Source organism: Engraulis encrasicolus, chromosome 17, assembly GCF_034702125.1.
Source record: "Engraulis encrasicolus isolate BLACKSEA-1 chromosome 17, IST_EnEncr_1.0, whole genome shotgun sequence".
Taxonomy (NCBI): domain Eukaryota; kingdom Metazoa; phylum Chordata; class Actinopteri; order Clupeiformes; family Engraulidae; genus Engraulis; species Engraulis encrasicolus.
This window is the reverse complement of record NC_085873.1, coordinates 20,361,324-20,382,883: the sequence shown is the minus strand read 5'-3', so window position 1 is coordinate 20,382,883 and position 21,560 is coordinate 20,361,324. Positions and strand designations below refer to the sequence as shown.

Sequence of the window (21,560 nt, the reverse complement as noted above, 5' to 3'; positions counted from 1 at the left end):
TTTGTGCAATTAATTTGGTCATCTCCTACTGCATACAAGTCATTTTATCAGATATATTGGTGACTTGATGGACACTCTAGCTTATGCCTTGAGTACTGTAAGAGTTTCCCCTACATGGGCCTCATACAAAGTGTTTGTGCAACGAGTGTGTGCATACCCCCCTTTGAAGATGGGAGAAGACTGGGAAGACAAAACACACACACCAAAGTTGTGGGTGCAGGACTAGCAAAGTCACATTAAAATAAAGTCCGCACACCAAGCTACCGTTTCTCTCATTTTAATAAAGTGACATTTCGGACAGCATGCCCTTCATCAGACATTGTCACTCTATTAAAATTAGAGAAACAGGATCTTGGTGTAGGGACTTGTATTTTTCAGTTTTCAGAAGACGGGGAGAAAACATGGCTTCTGTCTTGTATCAGCTGGTTATTGACCGTGGTGGAGCTAATCTTGTATATACAATGCAGTTAATCTTTTGGCATACTGGCCATCTTGACACAGGCTTTATGAAATCAATGGAGGACAACTGTGGAAAATGGTGCTGTGGTACTCTCTCCGGTAGCCTATCTCTCCTACAATCTCTATATCTGTATACTGTACCTGATGGGATGGGACATTACAGTACATTACATAGCATACCTGTGGAGAATGGGGATGTGGTAGGCTACTCTCTCCTGTAGCCTATCTCCCCTACAATCATACTATATCTGTACCAAAGTTGATTTACAGGTTAACTGATGATACATAAATGACTCTGGCTGGACCGTTAGCATGTTTACCATCTGTATTTATTACTCAATCAGCCACATTTCCCAAATTTGCTCTCCCGCTCCAGCCACACATTATTTAGCCTATGCACTGGAAATGACACTATATCCCTTGGGACTGATGTACCGCTGCTTTGTTTTGGGGTAATGGTGTTTGGTACTGTAAAGAGTGAAATTAAAGCTGTATGCATCCACCAGTGCATCATCTCCTCAAGGTGTGAATTACACTCATGAAATGTGGAATAATTCTTGACAAATATTGTTTACATAAAACCTTGTTGATGTTGTAAATGTTTTTTTTTTTTTTTTTTAAGGTAATATGAATAACTGCTGTCTTAGTTGACACAGTGTGAATGTAAAGTATGTAACTGAAATAATAATAAACCAAAAACGGAAACAGATTTTAACAGAACTGTGGCCATTTAAAAAAATACTTTGGCATGTAGGCCTACACCTGTCACAACCTACATAAATGCCAGAATGGAGACAGTTTTCAATGAAGGACACATATTGGAGGATTATTAGGCCTATTGAGGCCTATGATAATTTAGCCTATACCACATCAGTATAAAGGCAATGAAGTTGAACTATGTGGAGACTGAGGTATGCACTATGCAGCTGGTTCACATTCTAAATTGTGTGTCCATATTTAATCTTTTTTTGTAATCATGTCCGGTCTTTGAACATTCATGAAGCGCAGTTATGTTGCCTGTTCTGATTGTTTGAACAGCATAGTGGATTAGTGGCCAACCTGGCAACATCACCACCAGGCCTCAGAGTCAGAACTTGGCCTTCTGTGTTTCGGACAGTGCAATACCCAGCGTCGAAGCTGGGTGTCCCGCCTCGGTAAACTGTTTTAACCCCTTAACATCTCCGTTATAGCTTGTGATTCTCTTTTGACTGGCGTTAACGGACGTGTGAGTGTGCGTGCGTTGCGTAGCCTAGCCTAGCCTATTTATCGCGTCTGGAAAGGGTAAACTTCTCTCGCTGCATTGCAGCCACAGTGCTGCTAGAATCCAACACAACAATGGCGACTCCCAGCCCTAGCACCAATTCAACAAGCTCGTCTTGCAGCAAGAGTAGTAATAGCGCAGGATCCATTTTACATCACTACCAGACGCAGGCTCAACATTTAACAACAATGACCAACATGCAGGGTAAGTTCAATGTTTGTGGCCCGTTTTCTTTCCGTATATTCCTATACATTTTACATGGAGGGGAAACTATGCTCACTCTGTCACGAATGCGGCGTATCGATACAGTGTTGCTACCTATCACTGAGCCTAGGCCTTGTTATTTTGTTGCAACTTACTATGCGATCAGTGGTCATTTTGTTACCGTTCGCCTTCTGTTTGTATGGGGGAAAGGTGGAATAGCAATAGAGTGCTTTTATGATGTTGGTTGGGATTTTCAAGGACGGATCTTTTTTAATTCAAGTTGCTACATCTAGCCTACCTACCAGCACCGCATAGGCCTGTGGCTAACTGTTATGCTATTCCTCTATTTCATTTCTAACTGCAGTGCTCAATGCTAGGGAGCTAGGCACTACGTCGCACATTTCACTTCATAACCAGGAATAGGCTACTAATCGGCATTCTAGACGTTCTTTTAAGGCCGTTACATTTGCCTCATCACTGTCATAGCCTTTGTGCGATTCTGCCACAGGCTCAAGTTAGCCTGCGTTTGTTGCTTGACTGAATTGGTGCAAGTGAAGTGACAAATGTATAGTTCTGGGGTAGCCAAGGATTCAAATTTGTAGACCTACTCACATTTATGTACATATTATCAATAAATTCACAGACATGTTGCACAACATAACAGGAGGCCTATGCCAGGTGTCAGAAAAAGATTAATAATGACTGCATTAAATAAAGTCGCCATCCTGGTGTAGTTTCGGTCTGCATAATTCCCCATATCTTGCCTACACTTGTCATGCATGTCAATGTGTCACCTGGTCGACGCCACCTCTCGTGGCCGTAATAATACATATTATTATAACGTTTCAGATTCCAACACTTGCTGGAGATGTCAAAATGAATCAGGTACCTATATATATATATACATTTTGTTTGTTTGCTTTTTGTTGATGCTTCTAAAGTGACTCCTCCCCATCATTTCCCGGAGATGAAACACCCACCCAAGAATCCCCTGTCATAGGACTACGCTGTTGTCAAGATATATAGTGTCCAGTCACTGCCTGTCATAGAAGTATGTGTGTGCATCCATTTTGTTGCTTCTATCAGCACAGTGATGGGATTATTAGAAGCACTTTTGGTTTTTAGGTTTGTTTGTTTGTCCGTTTCTTTATTCCTCATATGCTGTTCTGTTCCTCAATTTCATTGTTTGCAAACTATTTGTTTTGTAGATTCAGCATGCAATATCTGTCATGTCTTTTAGTTGTAACTACGGTGAATGGATGTAAGTGAAAATGTCTGGGTTTTGAAGTGAATTATCAAAAGAAATGAAATACAATGTGTATCCCTTGCTTGTAAACCAGCCCTTAGTTTTTTCATTTCATGCTGTGCTAAAGGTTTGGTGGCTGTTCTATTGTCATGGGTTTATCAGACAGAACCTGTCTCTCAAATGGTGCAGGTGTGGCAGTCATGGGTAAGCGGTTAGTTAGGGCATCAAACTTGTAGCCCAAAGGTTGCCGGTTCGACTCCCGACCCGCCGGGGGGGGGAGAAAGAGTAATCAACCAGTGCTCTCCCCCATCCTCCTCCATGACTGAGGTACCCTGAGCATGGTACTGTCCCGCCGCACTGCTCCCTAGGGGCGCCATTGTGGCCTGCCCCCTTGCAAGGGTGAGGCATAAATGCAATTTTGTTGTGTGCAGTGTTCACTTGTGTGCTGTGGAGTGCTGTGTCACAATGACAATGGCAGTTGGAGTTTCCCAATGGGTTTTCACTTCACTTGTGCACTTCGGGCACTATGGGTGCATTCCAATATGCGACCTTGCGTCCTCAACTTGTGCTTGTGGCCTCGTACCAGGAAGTAGTATGTCATAATGACATCACTGACAACAGCATTATATTTCAATATCTCGCAAAAGCTCAATTGCAAAGTAATTGTCTCATTTGCAAACTGGATGGTGAATGAAGATCAGTCCTCCAAAAGTTGTTGTGGCAAGGCTGACAGCTGGGAAACTATATTGTTTTCTCCACGGACGAGGGGCCAGGAGGCGGGGCGAGGCCACAAGCACAAGTGGAGGACTCAAGGTTGCTTATTGGAATGCACCCTATGTTTCAGAGCGCTAACGCTGAAAAGTCAGTGCACTGGAAGTCCAAACGTTCCATTGACTCTACGCTCAGCTCTTACGACCTCCGTGTACTGTGTGCACTATGCAACTATGCAGCGTCCGTGCACTCACACAAGTGCACCATTGGAGACGCTGGAAGAATCTTGCCTAACCTCTCTGAATGGTTCAGCGTGAAGCCGTCAAGCATTGGGTGTTGCAATAGAATTGTGCGTGCGCTTTGGCAGGTTTACAGGCAGTCAAGTTGCCTACACCAGAGACTGATGCTAGTGATCAGACCAAGGCACTGCAGGTCCGATCCTTTTGAATTTCAGCACTTCCACCCTCCTCCTATGAATCAAAATGTTTTTGAGTTCAGCACTATCAGACCTACTGTGTGGTATGAAGGCCTGCTTTACCTGTTCAAGAAGGAGGGTCTGCACACTGCAGAATAAGCTCCAAAATATAAAGTCTGTTAAATTAAAGCAGCAACGTTTCGATCTCCCTGGATCTTCGTCAGGCCTGACGATGATCTACACGTTGCTGTCTGGTTGAAGGTTCGAATCTCACCCTTAACCTTCGGATAAAAGCGTCAGTTAAGTGTAATGTAATGTAATGTGATGTAATGAATCAACATTTTGTGAATAGGTGCTGGACGACAACATAGAAGGTCCTATATGATTGGAATGGATGAGTCTAGAATGTTCTATATCAGATCATCTGTTCAGTTCTCCTGATGAATTACAAAGTCAGTAGGAAATTCTCCAAACAGATTTGATAGCAAAACTACCTGTCAATATTGTTTTAAAGGTTGCCTAATACGTACATCACCAAATTCAAAGGATTCCTCCCTGAAAAGGACCTTTCAGATAAACACTGGTTTTGTTCCAATATGCAACCTTGCATCCTCCACTTGTGCTTGTGGCCTCACGTTTTGCTGATGCCCCGCCTCCGTGGAGAAAACGATTAAGTTTCCCCGCTGTCAGCCTAGCCCCAACAATTTTTGGGGGGCTATTCTTCATTCACCAACTAGTTTGCAAATGAGAAAATTACTTTACAATTGAGCTTTTGCGAGATATTGAAATATAATGCTGCTGTCAGTGATGTCATCACGACAAATTACTTCCTGGTATGAGGCCACAAGCACAAGTGGAGGACGCAAGGTTGCATATTGGAACGCACTCGCTGGGTTTCTGAGAATGCGTAAGAAAAGCATCTTGCTGTGTGATGTTGCTACTTGGATCTGCTCTTTTGTATTCTGATCACACTCCTCCATCCATCCATCTGGTGGAAATGATGCACAGTGGGCAGACAGAGGAGACAGGAATGGTTAATCAATCGTCTACCCGATGATCTACTACACAGTACATTCTCCTCTCCTCTCCTCTTGTCTCTCCTTGTCTCCTCTCCTCTCTCTCTCTCTCATCTCTCATCTCCCTCTCTGACCTCTCTTCTCTCTCTCTCTCCTCTCCTCTCCAAGTCTCCTCTTCTCTCCTCTCCTCCCCCTCCCTGACCTCTCCTCTTCTCTCCTCCCCCTCTCATCTCACACATCTCTCCTCTCCTCTCATCTTCTCATCCTCCTCTCCTCTCCTCTCCACTCCACTCCTCTCCTCTCCTCTCCTCTCCTCATCTCTCCTCTCCTCTCATCTCATCTTCTCATCCCTCTCTCCTCGCCTCGCCCACGCCCTAAGCCAAAGACAGCCTGCTCAGTTGCATGCAGAGCTAATGTGGCGATTCAAGGCACGCAACCCCATACTGCTCCAGGGAATGTAACCAATACCCTGTCAGGAACTGTAAGTGCCTTAGGATAAATGCGTCTGCTAATTGTACCGTAGTGTAGTGTTATGGAACCATCATCATCAGCATCATCATCTTTATAATTAGTTAACTATTTGAAACAATTGTTATTATTCTTCTGTAATATTTCAAACTTTGGGCATGCAAAAGGGAGCCACACGGGTTTAAAATGTACTGATAGGTGTGATAACCTCTCCTCTATCTCTTCGATTCTTCCTGTTTTTTTTCTCTTCCCTCACCACCTATGGGGTGCCTAAGTCTCTGCCCCTTCCAGACAGCTCATGGGGCTTGAGAAGTCAACAATTTTGATTGGAATATAATGGACTGATCAAATCTATTGTCCGATCAATCTCGTATTTCCCACTACATCATCACGCATATGCTGTACCTCAGAATTACGGATAAGAAATGATGTGGTTGTCGACCTCACTTGTCAAGCTATTTTGTGAGTTACAAAAAGTTTTGTGAATTACATAATTATTTGGACTACACAAGAGAAGTCACCTGTCTCATGTGTAGCCGCTTAAGCCGCGAGCCTTCGGCTTGGTTTATGTCAAACTATTGCATAGAATGCGCACATTGTAGTCTATTGCCTAGTCTTGCACAAAAACTAAAATAACGTTTCTTGCCTGCCAAAAATGAGAGCTCTTCCGAAGCGTCAAACGGAATCAGTATTTACGTAACTTGACTCACTCCATTCACTCCCATTCAAAATGTTTTGCGAGTTAAGGCCCCGTGGACGGGACGTCGAAGGGCTTGACCTCCGCTCCCCATTTAGATGATGGATGTGCACGCCTTTGTCCTTTTTTACTTTTTTGGTATTTATTTGCACTTTTCATGATCTGGGTTGTGTATGGATGTGCATGGGTGAAGGGGAGTTGTACATGGATAAACGGGGAAGTCTTTGGATCTCTCTCTCCCTCTCTCACTCTCTCACTCTCTCACTCTCCCCCTCTCACCGTTTGTTTATTTATGAGTGTGAACCTGTCCATGTGAGTGTCTTTTGAGAGCCTCATCTCCGTAATACAGAATGCAGTCTTGTGCTACAGTATCTTGCATCGGCTATTTCTGTTCGCTGTGTGTGCACAATATCGTAAATCACTCACTTTTGTTTTTGCAACATTCTTCTCTCTCTCTCTCTCTCTCTCTCTCTCTCTCTCTCTCTCTCTCTCTCTCTCTCTCTCTCTCTCTCTCTCTCTCTCTCTCTCTCTCTCTCTCTCCTCCTGTTGTGTGTTTACAGCCAGCCGCAGGGCTCTGAAGTTGACCTTTGCCAACCCTCCTATGAAGCCTTCCACCCGGCTGCCCATCTCCACCGTGACCCCTCCATTCCAGAACCCTCACATGTAAATTTAACTTTTCTTTACGTGTTTCTGTCTGTATGTATGTGTGTGTATGTATTTATTTATTCCTGAGAGATCAGTGAAGTATTTCTACTACGCTACTGTCACCACTTCAATGGCAGTAGACAAAAGAAGGGGTATTCCAAGAACATGGTTAAGTGATTAAGCTGGCTAAGTTAACCTACTGGAAGTGGTAAACCTGCTAATAGATGACACACAGGTGTCATTTAGTTAAGAAATCGAGACCTCCAGCCAGGCTCATCTGTTAGATGATTTACCTCTACCTCAAGGTTTAACTTAACCTGGTTTACTACTGAGCCATGTTCTTGGAATGCTCCATAGGAAGTGCTGGAATCTAAGACAAATTATTTCCCTAATTTGTGATATCTGTACCCCAATCCTGTCATTTTCACAAATCTGTCTTGAAGTCATGAAATGGCCTGAGATTAAATTGGCAATTTTTGGTTAGGTGGCTGGAGAAGGGAATAACCTTGGTGTCTTCTTCACCATCGCCCACCAATCCCGTGCCAAGTGCCATGCACTTGCCGTCACACTGGTGTCCATCTAATGTATTTTGTGTGTGTGTGTGTGTGTCTGTGCGCGCATGTGTGTGTGAATCTGTGCATGCGTGCGCGTATCATTCCGTATGTCCCTGTGTGTGTGTGTGTCTGTGCGTGTACGTGTCTGTGCATGTGTGTGTGTCTTTGCATGTGTGTGTGTGCGTGCGTGTGCGCGCGCGTGTGTACGTGCGTGCGTGCATGTGTGTGTTTGCCCCCCTGTACAGAGAGCGGCTGAGGACACACAGCATTGAGTCTTCGGGGAAGCTGAAGATCTCCCCCGAGCAGCACTGGGACTTCACAGCGGAGGACCTGAAGGACCTAGGGGAGATCGGACGCGGAGCATACGGGTCCGTCAACAAGATGGTGCACATACCCAGCGACCAGATCATGGCCGTCAAGGTGGGATTAACATTAGATTGGATGATCTATTCTAGATTATAATGTGGTGTGTCTTTACGGCTCTGTCTCCAAGATGGTATCTGTATACCCAGCAGCCAGATTATGGCCGTCGAATTGGGATTATCATTACATTATATTAGATTATCATTACATTAGATTAGACTATGAAGTGTTTCTTTACTGTGGCTCCGAGATGGTGCACATGCCCAGCGGCCATCAATGTGGCATTAACATTAGATTGGATTATTTATCATGGCCGTAAAGGTGGGGCCAATATGATCTCCAGAATTCCGTGCTCTTGGACACGGATGGTAAGGACACAAAATCCTTGTCCAGGAGCACGGATTTTGCCAAAATTCCGTGCTCCTGGACACGGAATTGTTTTCCGTGATGGACACATTGAAGTGCTCTCTCTATACTCCCGCAGCTCTATGTTTCCACAGTCTTGTGTTTTCTCTAATTTCAAATATTTTTTCTCCAAAAACTTACTGACAGGTTAGGGTTAGGGATTGTTTTGGTCTGGGCACAGCTAGTATTCTTTCATTCATATGAATTTGATAGCCTATCAACCAACTGGAAAAAGTATTTCTCAAAAATATGTCTTTAATGACAGGTTAAGTTTAGGGAATGTTTTGGTCAGGGCACAACTTAAATTGCTATAGCATTATTTTGTTTAGGATTAGCATTTGGTATGTATTTTCTAATGATAGGCTCAACACAGTGCTGTGGGAATATAGAAAGCACTTCCGTGTGCCCATCACGGAAAACAATTTTGTGTCCAGGAGCACGGAATTTCTGCAAAATCCGTGCTCCTGGACACGGATTTCGTGTCATTAACATCCGTGTCCAGGAGCACAGAATTTTTGAGATCAGGCTGGTGGGGCATAGATTAACACTAGATTAATTAACATAACATCAACATAGAGTAGTGTTCCTCAGGGTTTGTGATGTGTAATGTACTGTGTGCTTTAGCGGATGTGTAATATACCTTAATATACTGTGCTCTTTAGAGGGTGTGCAGTGTAATTTACTGCGTTTGTCATTGCATGTGTAATGTAATGCGCTGTGTTCCTGTGCAGATGTGTGATATGATGCACTGTCTTTTTTTTAGCGGATTTGTAATGTACGGTGACGTGTTCTTGAGCATGTGATGTACTGTTTTCTTTAGCGGAATGGATGTGTAATGTAATTTATTGTAATATACCATGTTTGTTAGTGTATGTGGAATAACAGTCATTTACTTTGTTCCTCAGTTTTACTGGTGATGTAATTACGGTGATGTTCTGTGTTCCTCAGCACGTGTAATTAATCACGGTAATTTACTGTGCTCCTCAGCACATGTAATTAATTACGGTGATGTTCTGTGTTCCTCAGCACATGTAATTAATAACGGTAATTTACTGTGCTCCTCAGCACATGTAATTAATTACGGTGATGTTCTGTGTTCCTCAGCACGTGTAATTAATCACGGTAATTTACTGTGTTCCTCAGCGTATCCGCTCGACTGTGGATGAGAAGGAGCAGAAGCAGCTGCTGATGGACCTGGACGTAGTCATGAGGAGCACAGACTTCCCCTACATAGTGCAGTTTTATGGCGCTCTCTTCAGAGAGGTAAGAGAGCGATTATTTTTATTATTATTATCATTATTATTATTATACATGTTCATGCTGATATGGTATGCAGACTTCCCATACACAGTGTGGTTTTATGGCGATATTCATAGAGGGTAAGTTAATTATGAAAGTGAAAGCCCAATTGGGAAGCTCCAACTCCTGTTGTCATTGTAGCACAGCGCTCCACAGAACAAAAGAGAACACGGCACACAACAAAATTGCATTCATGCCTCACCCGTGCAAGGGGGCAGACCCGAATGGCACCCGACAGGGAGCACTGCCGCGGGACGGTACTATGCTCAGGGTAATTCAGTCATGGAGGAGGATGGGGGAGAGCACTGGTTAATTACTCCCCCCACCAACATGGCGAGTCAGGGGTTGAACTGGCAACGTTTGGGCTACAAGTCTGACGGCCTAAACGCTTGTTCATGACTTTATTATTATTATTATTATTATTATTATTAGGGGTGGGCATAGATTTTTTTTTAAAAATCTAGATTGATCTCACTGTAATTATGAAATTAATCTAGATTAATCTATATTAAAATGGCTCATTCAGAATATGCGCGCTACCGGAATATTGACTAAAAATAAGTCTCGGGAACAGGCGTCATCTCCTTTATCCAAAATGCATCTCAAAAAATGTTCTATGTTGATACTTGGCGATGAAGAAAATTATGAACTCTTTCACAGCAATAGGCTATTTGTTAAGTGTGTCAACCATGTTAAAGAACCATTAACAGCCATGAACAAACTTAAGTTTCAAAACGAACAGTGAAGTGGTACATGTAAAATAGGCAACACATAAAAATATCAAACATTTATTGTCAGAGAGTGAGAGAGAGAGAGCATAATTGAAAAACGGCAAGACGATGAGTACAGTATGACATTGGCGGCGCATGGAGAAACTATATGCCTACATTTCAGTCATTTATATTTGGGGAATGACAAAAGATTTTACCCATGACATGTCAAGTAGTAACATATTACTATTAACAACATACCGGTATTACACATTTATGTCTATATTCACATTCATTACACATTCATTTCATTTCTATATGCAGCCCTATGTCTCTCCTCTGCTGTTTAAATGAAGGCCTGCAGTTGAACGCATTATCATACAACTGTAAAACAAAGCCTGGGCAGTGTCAGTGAACTCATCCCAACTGTCCTTTCTCTGAAGGTTGTTTTTATTGCTCTCAAACCCAAGTTAACAACACCTACTTGATTAGGCTTTTGATCCCTCTGTTTTTCAAGCACTCATGGTTTTCTCTATGTGATGAATGTTCTCGAGGAGAAAAATGTGAAGGAAATTCTTGAAATTGTTGTTTAAAGCAAAAAACGCCATAGTTATATTTTCGGAAACTATGGCGACCACATTTAAACTATGGTGGTGCGCCATAGTTTCCTCATTGTATGGGAAACACTGAATTTTAAATGTGACAGGAACCCTGTATTGGGCTCTAACTATTACCGGCGGCGACAAGATTAAGAGACCGAGAATCGCTGGACTGTGCAGCTCGAGCGAGTACCGTATGTCTGTCAAAAGCAGAATGCAAGCATTCCGGCATTCTTATTGGCTGTGGCGTCTGTCACCACAGCTCATGATATTCGCATAATATTTGATTAAGTCCAACTACAAATTGCTGCTTAAGTCACTCAAAACGCCTTTAGTCGCCCGGGTCGCTTTTGTCTTTTCTCTCGCCAGCGACTCAATACAAAGTCAGTTACGTCCATCGCTTTAATTTGGTGTTTGAAATATTGGCATTTGTCATATTTGTGTCTTTATACACCACATTTCACTGTAACATGTTTCATACTCATGTTTTTAGGCACTTGCTGCAAATGGCCACAGTGGGGCAGTACAGACTAATGATGTTATTTTCCATTTTTCATTTTCTCTCTCTCTCTCTCTCTTTCTCTTTCTCTTTCTCTTTCTCTCTCTCTCTTTCTCTTTCTCTCTCTCTCTCTCTCTCTTTCTCTCTCTCTCTCTCTCTCTCTCTCTCTCTCTCTCTCCCTGTCTTTTTCTCCCTCTCTCTCTCTTCTCTCTTTCTCTCTTCTCTCTTTCTCTCTCTCCCTCTCTCTCTCTCTCTCTCTCTCTCTCTCTCTCTCTCTCTCTCTCTCTCTCTCTCTCTCTCTCTCTCTCTGTCTCTCTCTGTCCCTCCAGGGTGACTGTTGGATTTGTATGGAACTCATGTCTACCTCATTCGACAAATTCTACAAATATGTATATTGTTCATTAGATGACGTCATTCCAGAGGAGATACTAGGCAAAATAACATTAGCCGTAAGTACATTCGAGCAAGTCCACAAAAAATAAAATAACTTTAACCGCAACTAGTACATTGTAGCGAGCCGATCACTTGTGTTTTCTTGTGTCAATGTGTTCATGTGGCATGATGCCGTTCAGTTTCAGATTTTCACTGTTTTTCCCCTTCACAGACTGTGAAAGCACTGAATCACTTAAAAGAAAACTTGAAAATAATCCACAGAGGTGAGTTCCCGAGTCATCTTCATTTAGAATTTTGTAGTATGTGGGTAGTGTGTCTCCCTGATCTTATTGGTGGGGAGTTAATCCAGTTCATTCCACAACAATTATTACTTTATTCCTTTTTCACGTTTTGAGGTTTTTGTTTTGTATTGCTTCTAACATGCTTTTGAGACGGGTCTTGATTCGAGCTTTTACGAAAAAAGAAAGTTTCTAATTTCTAGTTTGTTTGTTTGTTTTAACCCATTTTAGCCTGAGCCCTTTTTGGGAAAAGGTGCCCTCTCCCTATTAAAACCTAAACAGCTCAACATCCAAAGCACATAAAAACATGAAATAAGTTGCCTTTTTTAAGCTAGAACCTTCATTTTGCATTAGAATGTGTTCATTCAGCTCTAACATACCCACAATTTAATAATACAGGTAAAATCTCAAGAACCTTAATGCAGCGTATATGTCGCTCCAGGAAACAATGGGTTAAATTTTGTGCTTATTCATTCCTGCTCATCGTCTTGTGTCTTTATTTCAGACATCAAACCCTCCAACATTCTCCTGGACCGAAATGGCAACATAAAGCTTTGTGACTTTGGCATCAGCGGCCAGCTGGTGGACTCAATAGCCAAGACCAGAGACGCAGGATGCAGACCCTACATGGCGGTCAGTAGCACTAACGTTATCAAATTGCATTAGATAATAATAATATTAATAATAACTAGATTGCATCCTCGCAAAAAATGCTAAAAGTTGGTTGCCTTTTGGGCCAGAGCTGAGCAGTTTTAAGAAAAATAAAAAGGAACACTGTATATAATAAAATCTGAAATGCAGTCTGGGTCAGAGTGGGATTCGAATTTGCAACATTCGGATTTTCAAAACAACACCATAGCCACTAAGGCAAGCAACTGACTATAATTAGTTCCCCAGCAAGACAATATGTAATTGCCGAGAAGTGTTCTACAGCAGAGTTCTCGAATCCTATTCAAATTTGGCAGTTGGGAATGGAACCCTTAATTGGCCACACCTGTTGTTCTGGCTACTTAGTTAGTTTTGTGCAGTAAAGGCACACTGCAGAGTCATTCCAGTGGCTTATTTTTTAACTGCTGTATCTCTTTGCTGTAATCTTTGCCAGTTTTCAAATGAAATTAACACTCATAAATGCCACAACCCAGCCCTCCATGTCAAAGGTAAAATCACTTTTCTAGTCTAAATAATGAAATAAAAATGGACATCTTGAGACCTATGGGCTGACCTGTTAATACACAAACTAATTGAATGGGAAAATCCCATAGGGATTTTTAAACTGCTGTCATTCAAAAACTATAAACAGTTGTTACTTTATTTTAATTTAATTGAATTGTATTTTATTTTTATTAATGATTATTTTTCTGTGTCTTTGTTGTAGCCGGAGAGGATAGACCCCAGTGCTTCCCGACAGGGATACGACGTGCGGTCAGATGTATGGAGCTTGGGCATCACTCTGGTAGGTGTCCCGTGCAGACTTTCTTTAGTTTTATTTAACGCACACCAGGTGAGGTGCGCACAGTGGTCCGATGAAAAATAACAATCGTGAGATGACCCTGATGAAGGTGTAAGAATACTTCTGGAATACTCTGTTAACATGTGTAGAACAGGGTTCTGCAACCGGAATATTCCCGGAACATGACCACATTCCGAATGAATGAAGAGTTCACATGACTTGTACACAAGCTGAATACTGCTACCATTCAATTTTAAAACATTTTGTGCTGTTTGTACAACTGTAATGGTTATCAGTTGTCTCTGCTGTGTGTGTGGGCACATTTCTGTGTTTCGCATTTCTAGTACAGTGTACTGTTCTAATAATTATTTCTCTCTCTCTCTCTCTCTCTCTCTCTCTCTCCGGTCTCCAGTATGAGCTTGCGACGGGGCGCTTCCCCTACCCGAAGTGGAACAGCGTGTTTGACCAGCTCACCCAGGTGGTGAAGGGAGACCCACCCCAGCTATGCAACTCCGAGGAGAGGCAGTTCTCCCCCAAATTCATCAACTTTGTCAACCTATGGTAAGCTGCACTGCACACTCTTCTGTCATGTGTCTCGCTGTGTACTCATGGGTTTGCATCAGTTTGTGTTTTTTATAATATAGATATATTTCTGTCAGAACCACTCTCGTCAAAAATTAGACGGGGAAACGTGATGCATTTCGGAAGTTTTATTTCTGAATGCAGACATTTGTGTTTGGCGGTATGGCTCTGTTCGGAGGAAGTTCCCCTGCTTCTCCATGAGCTCCATGGAAGCCAATACAGGGAACAGCAGCATCCTCAGGTGGAATGCCTTCCATTTAGCTGGAAAGGCAACATACCCCCTAGAGCAGAGCAATCAACAATGACAACAGTATGACATTGTTTGGCAATGATTAGTCAGGTGGAGCAGGGGAGGTGGTGGGTGCAAAACAAACAGCGAAAAGCGATGAACGGAAAACAATTTCGTTAATTTAAACAAAGTGCGCCAAAGGTCAGCATCCAATTGCGAGCAGCAGCTGATTAACCAAAGTGCAGCTGATTCGTGGAGAGCTGTATTGGTTGGGTCGGCGTCAGCCAATACTCATGAACGGTCATCCGGGTACTTTGCTCTTAAATTTGCGTTACGCCCCTTTATGGGTGAAAACAAACCGAATGTCTCATTGACTTACATGCTACATTGGCTAGCCTAAATGAATACATTCCATGCTTCAGCCACGGCTGTTTGGCTATATTATTTGAACAACCGGCAACGGAACACGTTTTCGGCATGTTGCGCGTGAACAACGCTAGTCTACAGGTCCGTATCTTTCGTTTATTAATCCCCAACATCACCAATTGACTTGCATGTGTTGTTTTCCCCCACAAATGGGCGTAACGCACATGGAAAACGTCACGCCGTTCATGAGTATAGGCAGAAGGGCGCGTTGACTATGTGGTCTGCCAGAACTATCGCAGGTTGCTCGATTTCCTCAATTTTTAATATAACTCCTAGTAGTAGCCTTGCTCTCTTAGTGCCCTGGTCTAAAACCGTTTTTGATAGATAAAAGCCATCCCCTCGTAGCTTGTGTCACAGATGGTTCCACAATCTTGGCCAATTCTGGCTGTTTTTTTGCATTATAAGTCTCCTTCAAATTGTAGCCTGCATCCTATTAGCCTGGCTCAAACTGTTTTTGTTGATCGTATAAGCGGCTATTATATTATTTGAGGAAATATGGTAGTAGTTTTTCTTGTACATTATTTATACATTGCCCCCAGTAAGGAGATGCTTTTAATGTCATTGTACTGAGTATAATGGCAATATACTTTTTTTGTTCTTCTCAATCCCATCTCTAATGTGCCTCTGTGATTGTCTGCCCCCTTGTGGAATCGGTGTGTTAGTTCATGTCTTTAATGTTTGGCTGTGATGGAACACCTCTCACTTCACAGCAATGCTCAGGGCCGCTGCTAGGGTTTTGAAGGTCTGAAGCATAACTGGTCTAGAGGCCCTCCTCAGAATTGAATATTAATTAGAAGAATAACCTACCAACTAATAATTATGTTTTGTAATGTAATTCAATATTTTTCACAACGTTTTTTTAGTCAATCTCAATTTAAGAGGTCCCAAAGGGGTTGATGCCCCCAGCACTGGTTGGTGCCCTAAGCACTCTGTGTAGTCTGCTTGTCTAGCGGCTGCCCCGGCGATGCCTTAGTACCTGGTGTATTGAAGATGTTTCTGGAGTGCTCAGCAACTTAAATCTCCCTATTTCTGTCATGAAAAAATAAAAGCAACTTTTGAGGCACTCCTTTCTTAAGTTCAAATGCCTTTATTAAACTCTGGCTACATGCCTGAGCATTTACACACATTGTCTTCATCTGGGCTCTCTTTTTGGCCCCCTATTTCTGTGGTGGCTTTGATCAACCTGTGATTTCTAACGTGTGTGCTTGCCTCTGTTTTCTCTCTGCAGCCTTACAAAGGACGAATCAAAGAGGCCAAAGTATAGGGAGCTTCTGGTGAGTGTCCCGTGTGCTTCTGAAGCCATGCTGCTTTCATTACATTATGTTTATGTTGATATATGTTTATATTAATGATGTTTATGTTGATATATGTTTATATTAATGATGTTTATGTAGCATTCCTCCACTTTTACACTCAGCAGACACACTCGTGGCTCTATCTGGAAAAAAGAAGTCCAGTCGTTTACTGTAGTTTAGCTTTTTTTGATTGTCATTAACCGTGTGAGATGAGAAGCTATTCATTACATTACATTATGTTTAAAGCGGCTTACAGTTATTTAGGTACATGGTATTGGTTACTGTCCCTGGAGCACTGTGGGGTTGGGTACCTTGCTCAAGGACTCTTCAGCCATGGCTGGAGGTGTAGGGAGGACGGGTTAAGGTGGGATTTGAACCTGTAACCCTCTGATCTTAAAGTGATACTGTCCCATTTTTGGAAATAAGCTTATTTTACACCTCCCCTTGACTTAAATAATAGGATAATAGCGTTCACCTGTACTTTAAACCATTCTCTGGGTATGGCAGTGCAAATTTTACTACAATGCTAGCAGTTAACATTGAGTCCTATGAGACCAGCTGGCGGCTAACTGGTCTCATAGGACTCAATGTTAACTGCTAGCTTGGAGGTAAAATTTGCACTGCCATACCCAGAGAACGGTTGAAAGTATAGGAGAACGGTAAAACCCTATTATCTTACTCAAGTGGAGGTGTAAAATAAGCTTATTTCCAAAAATGGGACAGTATCACTTTAAGTCCACCTCCCTAACCACTCTGTCACGGCGGTCCCCATAATCCATATGTTTCATCTATAACATTGTATACTGTCATCTCTGTATGGTCCCACCTCGGAAATACTGTTCTTCAATCCATATTTGTCTTTTTTCCACGCAAAAACATCTAGTCTTGAAAATCAAAACACAAGTCTTGATATCAAAAGGAAATGAAGGCTTCTGGCTGATTCTTTTTTATCTTAAGGGGTGGCTAGATGTTTCCACTTGAAAGGACACAAATAAGCTTCCAAGGATTCATATTGTTTGCATCAAAACATCTTTTGTTGTTTTCCATATTTTTCAGTCCAAGTAAAACCAGTTCCTTTCCTCTTCATACACCCCACAACACATTTTTTTCTTTTTTTCCCTTTGTTTTGTAATGTTTCATTGATGCTTGGCTTTGTCATATTACAGTGTTTCATTGATGCTTGGGCTTTGTCATATTGCCCGGACTTGGTAACACTGCCCCCAACCCCGGTCTCTGTTGTAAATGCGCTGAGGTCAGACACATAGGGCATAGACACACAGAGTCGGCGCCAAAGCTATTATGGAATGACAGCGAGAGGGAAAGAGAGTGTATGTGCTGTTGTGAGTAGTCTTCAGCATGTTGTAGAGCGAGAGAGATGGTGCTGCTACTCCAAAGCTGTTCTTGTTGTGCACTGATTGACCACTTGTATGAGTGCGCGTGCATAGACAGGGCATTCATAGACATAGAACAGTAGAACCTACGTTTCGAGGGCCGATTGCGGCCCTTGAGGCCATTTTATCCGGCCCTCGATATTGTTTTAATATTATGCAGCTTCACATGAAATTGAAATTACATTTGCAATACAATTAAGTTATATTCAGGGGACCTAGAATAAGGTGGGATCTGTTTTAAAGGTGGCTGCCTTCATTATAGGCCTAAAGTGCAGGGGGAAATACTGGTTTGTGTTCATAGTACGGCCCTCTGAGGACTTTTTACGGCCCTCTGATGAATTTGAGGTGGCCCCTCGAATGAAAAAGGTTCCCCACCCCTGACATAGACCGTGCATTCATCAGCACTTCACCGGTCCTGCTGTTATCCCGCTTCCCGCCCGCAGCTAATTTTAAAATGCCTGTTCCCGCAAGATTTGCGTTGGGTTCCATGGGAACCCAGTAGGACCCAATCCCAATACAGATCTCTAGTGGCCAACACCAGAGCCAGAGCCAGAGCTTTCTCAAAACCAAAGTTGCTTACTACATTAGCTACTTTGTTGTTTTCAATGCATTTTGCCATTGGCAACTACCGAAGTTGCTAACAGGCTAACAACTTCCCTTTTGAGAAACTCACCCCAGAGTTGTGACAACTTCTTACTCAGACCAACATCTCGGTATGCGATTTGAAAGTCGATGATAATCAGGCACATGCCACTACTAAATCATCTAAAGCCCCTCTCCTCTCCTTCCTCTTTGTCCTTCACAGAGGCACCACTTCATCCAGATGTATGAGGAGCGGGAGGTGGACGTGGCCACGTACGTCTGCAGGATCTTGGACCAGATGCCTCCCTCCCCCAGCTCCCCCATGTGGGGGGACTGATGACATCATCATCGTTGTCGTCATCACCGTTACCATGGTCACCATCATCACCTGCCCCAACTCTCCCATGTACGGGGACTGATCTTCATCCCCACCATCATCATCATCATTGTCGTCATCGTCACCATCTTCACCACCACCACCACCACCACCGCCGCTGCTGCGCTCTGACCAAGAAACCAGGGGTCCCCTCCAAGGTTTGGGTTTGAGGGGGTATGGGGGAGGAGAATGGGAGAGGGGAGGGCTATGCTCGGGGTGTTACTCTGGGGGTTAACTCTTTCTGGTGCAAACCATTGAATGCTTCTTTGACTTGGTTGTCTTTTTTTTTTTTTTAAACAGCAATGAAGCAAAACATCAAAATGAAAAAGATACACAAAACAACGTACAATGACATAAGAAAGGACAAGAAAAAAAAATCCCAAAATGTTTTTTTTTTGTGCAATAACCATGGCTCTCTCATGCGCATCCTACCGACTGAAATCCATTACTCCCATCGATTTTTATGTGCTCACGTGTCATTCATGTGTAGAAAATATATTCTGTCCGTACAGCTGTTGCATCGAAATCAGTTTCCATCTTACCATCCCACAACTCGCATCAGAAGAAAACCAAACTGCAGCCGAAACTGTCTTGAGTATCATATCATACACTTTATTCCTTGAATAGGAATTTAAAAACAAAAGAAAAAGATCGATTTACGTCTATACTTGAACACAATGTACGTAAAATAAAATAATAAAGAAAAAATATATAAATATATACACAGATTTACCAAATAAGAAAACAAAGTTAGGCATCGAAATGGAAAACCATAAGCCATTCACACCAGTTCTTTTCCTCAGCGTCTCCGTATATGTTAATAAAAGAAAAGATATATATATATATATGTATATCTTCTTCTCTCTGCTTCTCTGTAAATGACTGCGTATGCAAAAGTATTGTTGCGTAACAAACGACGACTACAAACGTGTACTGTGGCTTCACTATGTTTTCAGATTATGCAATATTGTAAAATAAAGAGGTCGACTGGGTGGGGAAAGACGAGGTTTTTCCCTCTCGCATTCAGAACTTCACTCTTGGTGGTGTACTAAAGCTATTATGATGTGCGTCGCTTAAAAAAAGAACTATTCCTTTAGAGGAGAAGAGTTTACTTGACGTGGTGTGTGTGTGTGTATGCTGTGTATGTATGTGTGTGCGCGCCTGTATGTATGCTTAAGAGTGATAAAGACAATTCATTCACAAATTGTAAATGTGTACCATTTGTATCTTCAACTGCGCAAACAAATAAGTCATTCAAAAAAAATAAAAATAATAATAAGCAAATATTAAAGTTCACCACACCACGCACCTGCCTGTCCTGGCACCTGCAGTCGTTGTACAGTACATTTGGCGTTGTACCTTTGGCCAATTGAGGCTGTCTCCTCCTCCTCCGCACCAGATATTGCCCGCTCATGAATGATGCACACACAACACAACGGCATGCTCTCTACACAACTTTAGCATGACGGTCTAGCTAATGTTAATGGAAATGTTCTTTTAATGTTTTATTTCCTCTCTTCATTTTAAATACAAAGACATATGTTCAGGTGTGACATGTGTCTCATATGGGTTTTGTTTGGTAAGGATGAACACCGTATGCAGCTAGTCTGACTTCAAATGTAGCTGGAAAGTACAGGAGTTCAAACGAGTCGTGCGTTTTTTTAAGAAGTGGTTTAGAGTCAGACCAGTCCCGTCATGAGAGGCTTTAGTCCGAAAATATTGAGCAGTCAATGGAAAAATACGCTTAAAGTTTCAAGATCACTGGACAGGCCTGAGTCAACTGAAATCTGGGCTGATTTTTCTTTTCTTTTCTTTTTTCTTTTGTCTGCTCTCCGTTAATGTTTGTTTTTTGTTAGTTTGTTTCTGGGGCCATTTGGGTTGAAAACATCTCGCATCAGTTTTCTGATTCTGTTTTCTTCCAACACTTTGACCTGTGTGTAAGTCAAAACAAACAAACAAACAAACAAAAATCTTAAAACTGAAGGCAAGAAAGAGAAACATGCAAACCCTTCAATACCTGTAATGTTAACACAATCTCTTTGAAAGGAGGTAGACACAAATATGTAAAAATGGCAATTTTATTAGAATGTTAATAGATAAAAGTTGGCAAAGTGATATTATTATGGGCAAGTATTATTCTATTGTACACTATATTGTCAAAAGTATTCTCTAACCTGCCTTGACCCACATATGAACTTAACTGCCATTCCAATCCTAACCCATAGGGTTCCTACAGCTGCAAAAGGTGGATCGATATCATATTGAAGCCTATGGGTTAGGATTGGGATGGCAGTTGAGTTCATAAAGTATATGAGTCAAGGAAGGTTAGCGAATTCTTTTGTTAATGTAGTGTATATTTAATGAGCTGGGCTGGTTGTGGGAGGGAGAGGGGGTGGGGAGCAAGTGTACAGTAAGTTCACACTGTGAAAATATTTTAAATGTATGTTCTGAACCATAGCAAATTGTTTTAAAAAAATAAAAGAAGAAAAAAATATACACAATAAATAAATGACTAAAAAAGACGAAAGGTGACGTGCAGGGATCTTGCCTTATCAGTCCTGTAGCGGGAGTAGGGCTTGCTGTGGCCCAGATCACTCCTCCTATGTACTACACACAATATTTATGAAAATATCCATGAAGTTTTAGTGTTCACATAGTAATGAGATGAGGTAAATAAACAAAAAACAAAGAATATCTGCCTGCGGGTCAGTTGTAATTATTAAAATTAGGATTTGATTTTTTTTTCTTTTTTTTTTCTTTGTTTTGGTGACCTTATATTATGTCATTGTTTTGTAAGGTCTGGAAATACAAAAATGGCTAAATAAAGTAAATTGATCAGCACAGTGGTCATGCCTCCATCTTTTCTTTTTTTCCAAGACATTTGTTATCAGTGAGTAACGGTTAGGTAATGCTGATTTGTGATGGCTGTTTGCTTTTGTTTCCTTCTTGGCTGCCTTTCTGGTAATAGCTGGCGCATTACACAAATGAGGTTTTAGGGAAGTGTGAC

The 21,560-nt window shown here is 42.0% G+C and overlaps 1 protein-coding gene across 1 annotated transcript; it reads left to right on the top strand.

The window, feature by feature from the left end:
* Positions 1-1,498: 1,498 nt before the first annotated feature.
* LOC134467930 (dual specificity mitogen-activated protein kinase kinase 4-like) lies at positions 1,499-21,399 on the top strand. The gene is made up of 12 exons (XM_063221934.1): positions 1,499-1,924; positions 2,774-2,809; positions 7,038-7,140; positions 7,922-8,096; positions 9,588-9,707; positions 11,881-12,000; positions 12,156-12,207; positions 12,728-12,855; positions 13,598-13,675; positions 14,085-14,233; positions 16,138-16,183; positions 18,401-21,399. Exons 1-12 carry the CDS (start codon positions 1,795-1,797, stop codon positions 18,512-18,514), a joined length of 1,251 nt encoding a protein of 416 aa, XP_063078004.1. The 5' UTR covers positions 1,499-1,794; the 3' UTR covers positions 18,515-21,399.
* Positions 21,400-21,560: the final 161 nt, after the last annotated feature.

Bases quoted from the DNA above. Each gene is read 5' to 3' on its own strand.
- LOC134467930 (XM_063221934.1), top strand. From the start codon at position 1,795: ATGGCGACTCCCAGCCCTAGCACCAATTCAACAAGCTCGTCTTGCAGC. The intron at 12,856-13,597 runs GTCAGTAGCACT...TCTTTGTTGTAG, and splicing joins GATGCAGACCCTACATGGCG to CCGGAGAGGATAGACCCCAG. The intron at 14,234-16,137 runs GTAAGCTGCACT...TTCTCTCTGCAG, and splicing joins ATCAACTTTGTCAACCTATG to CCTTACAAAGGACGAATCAA.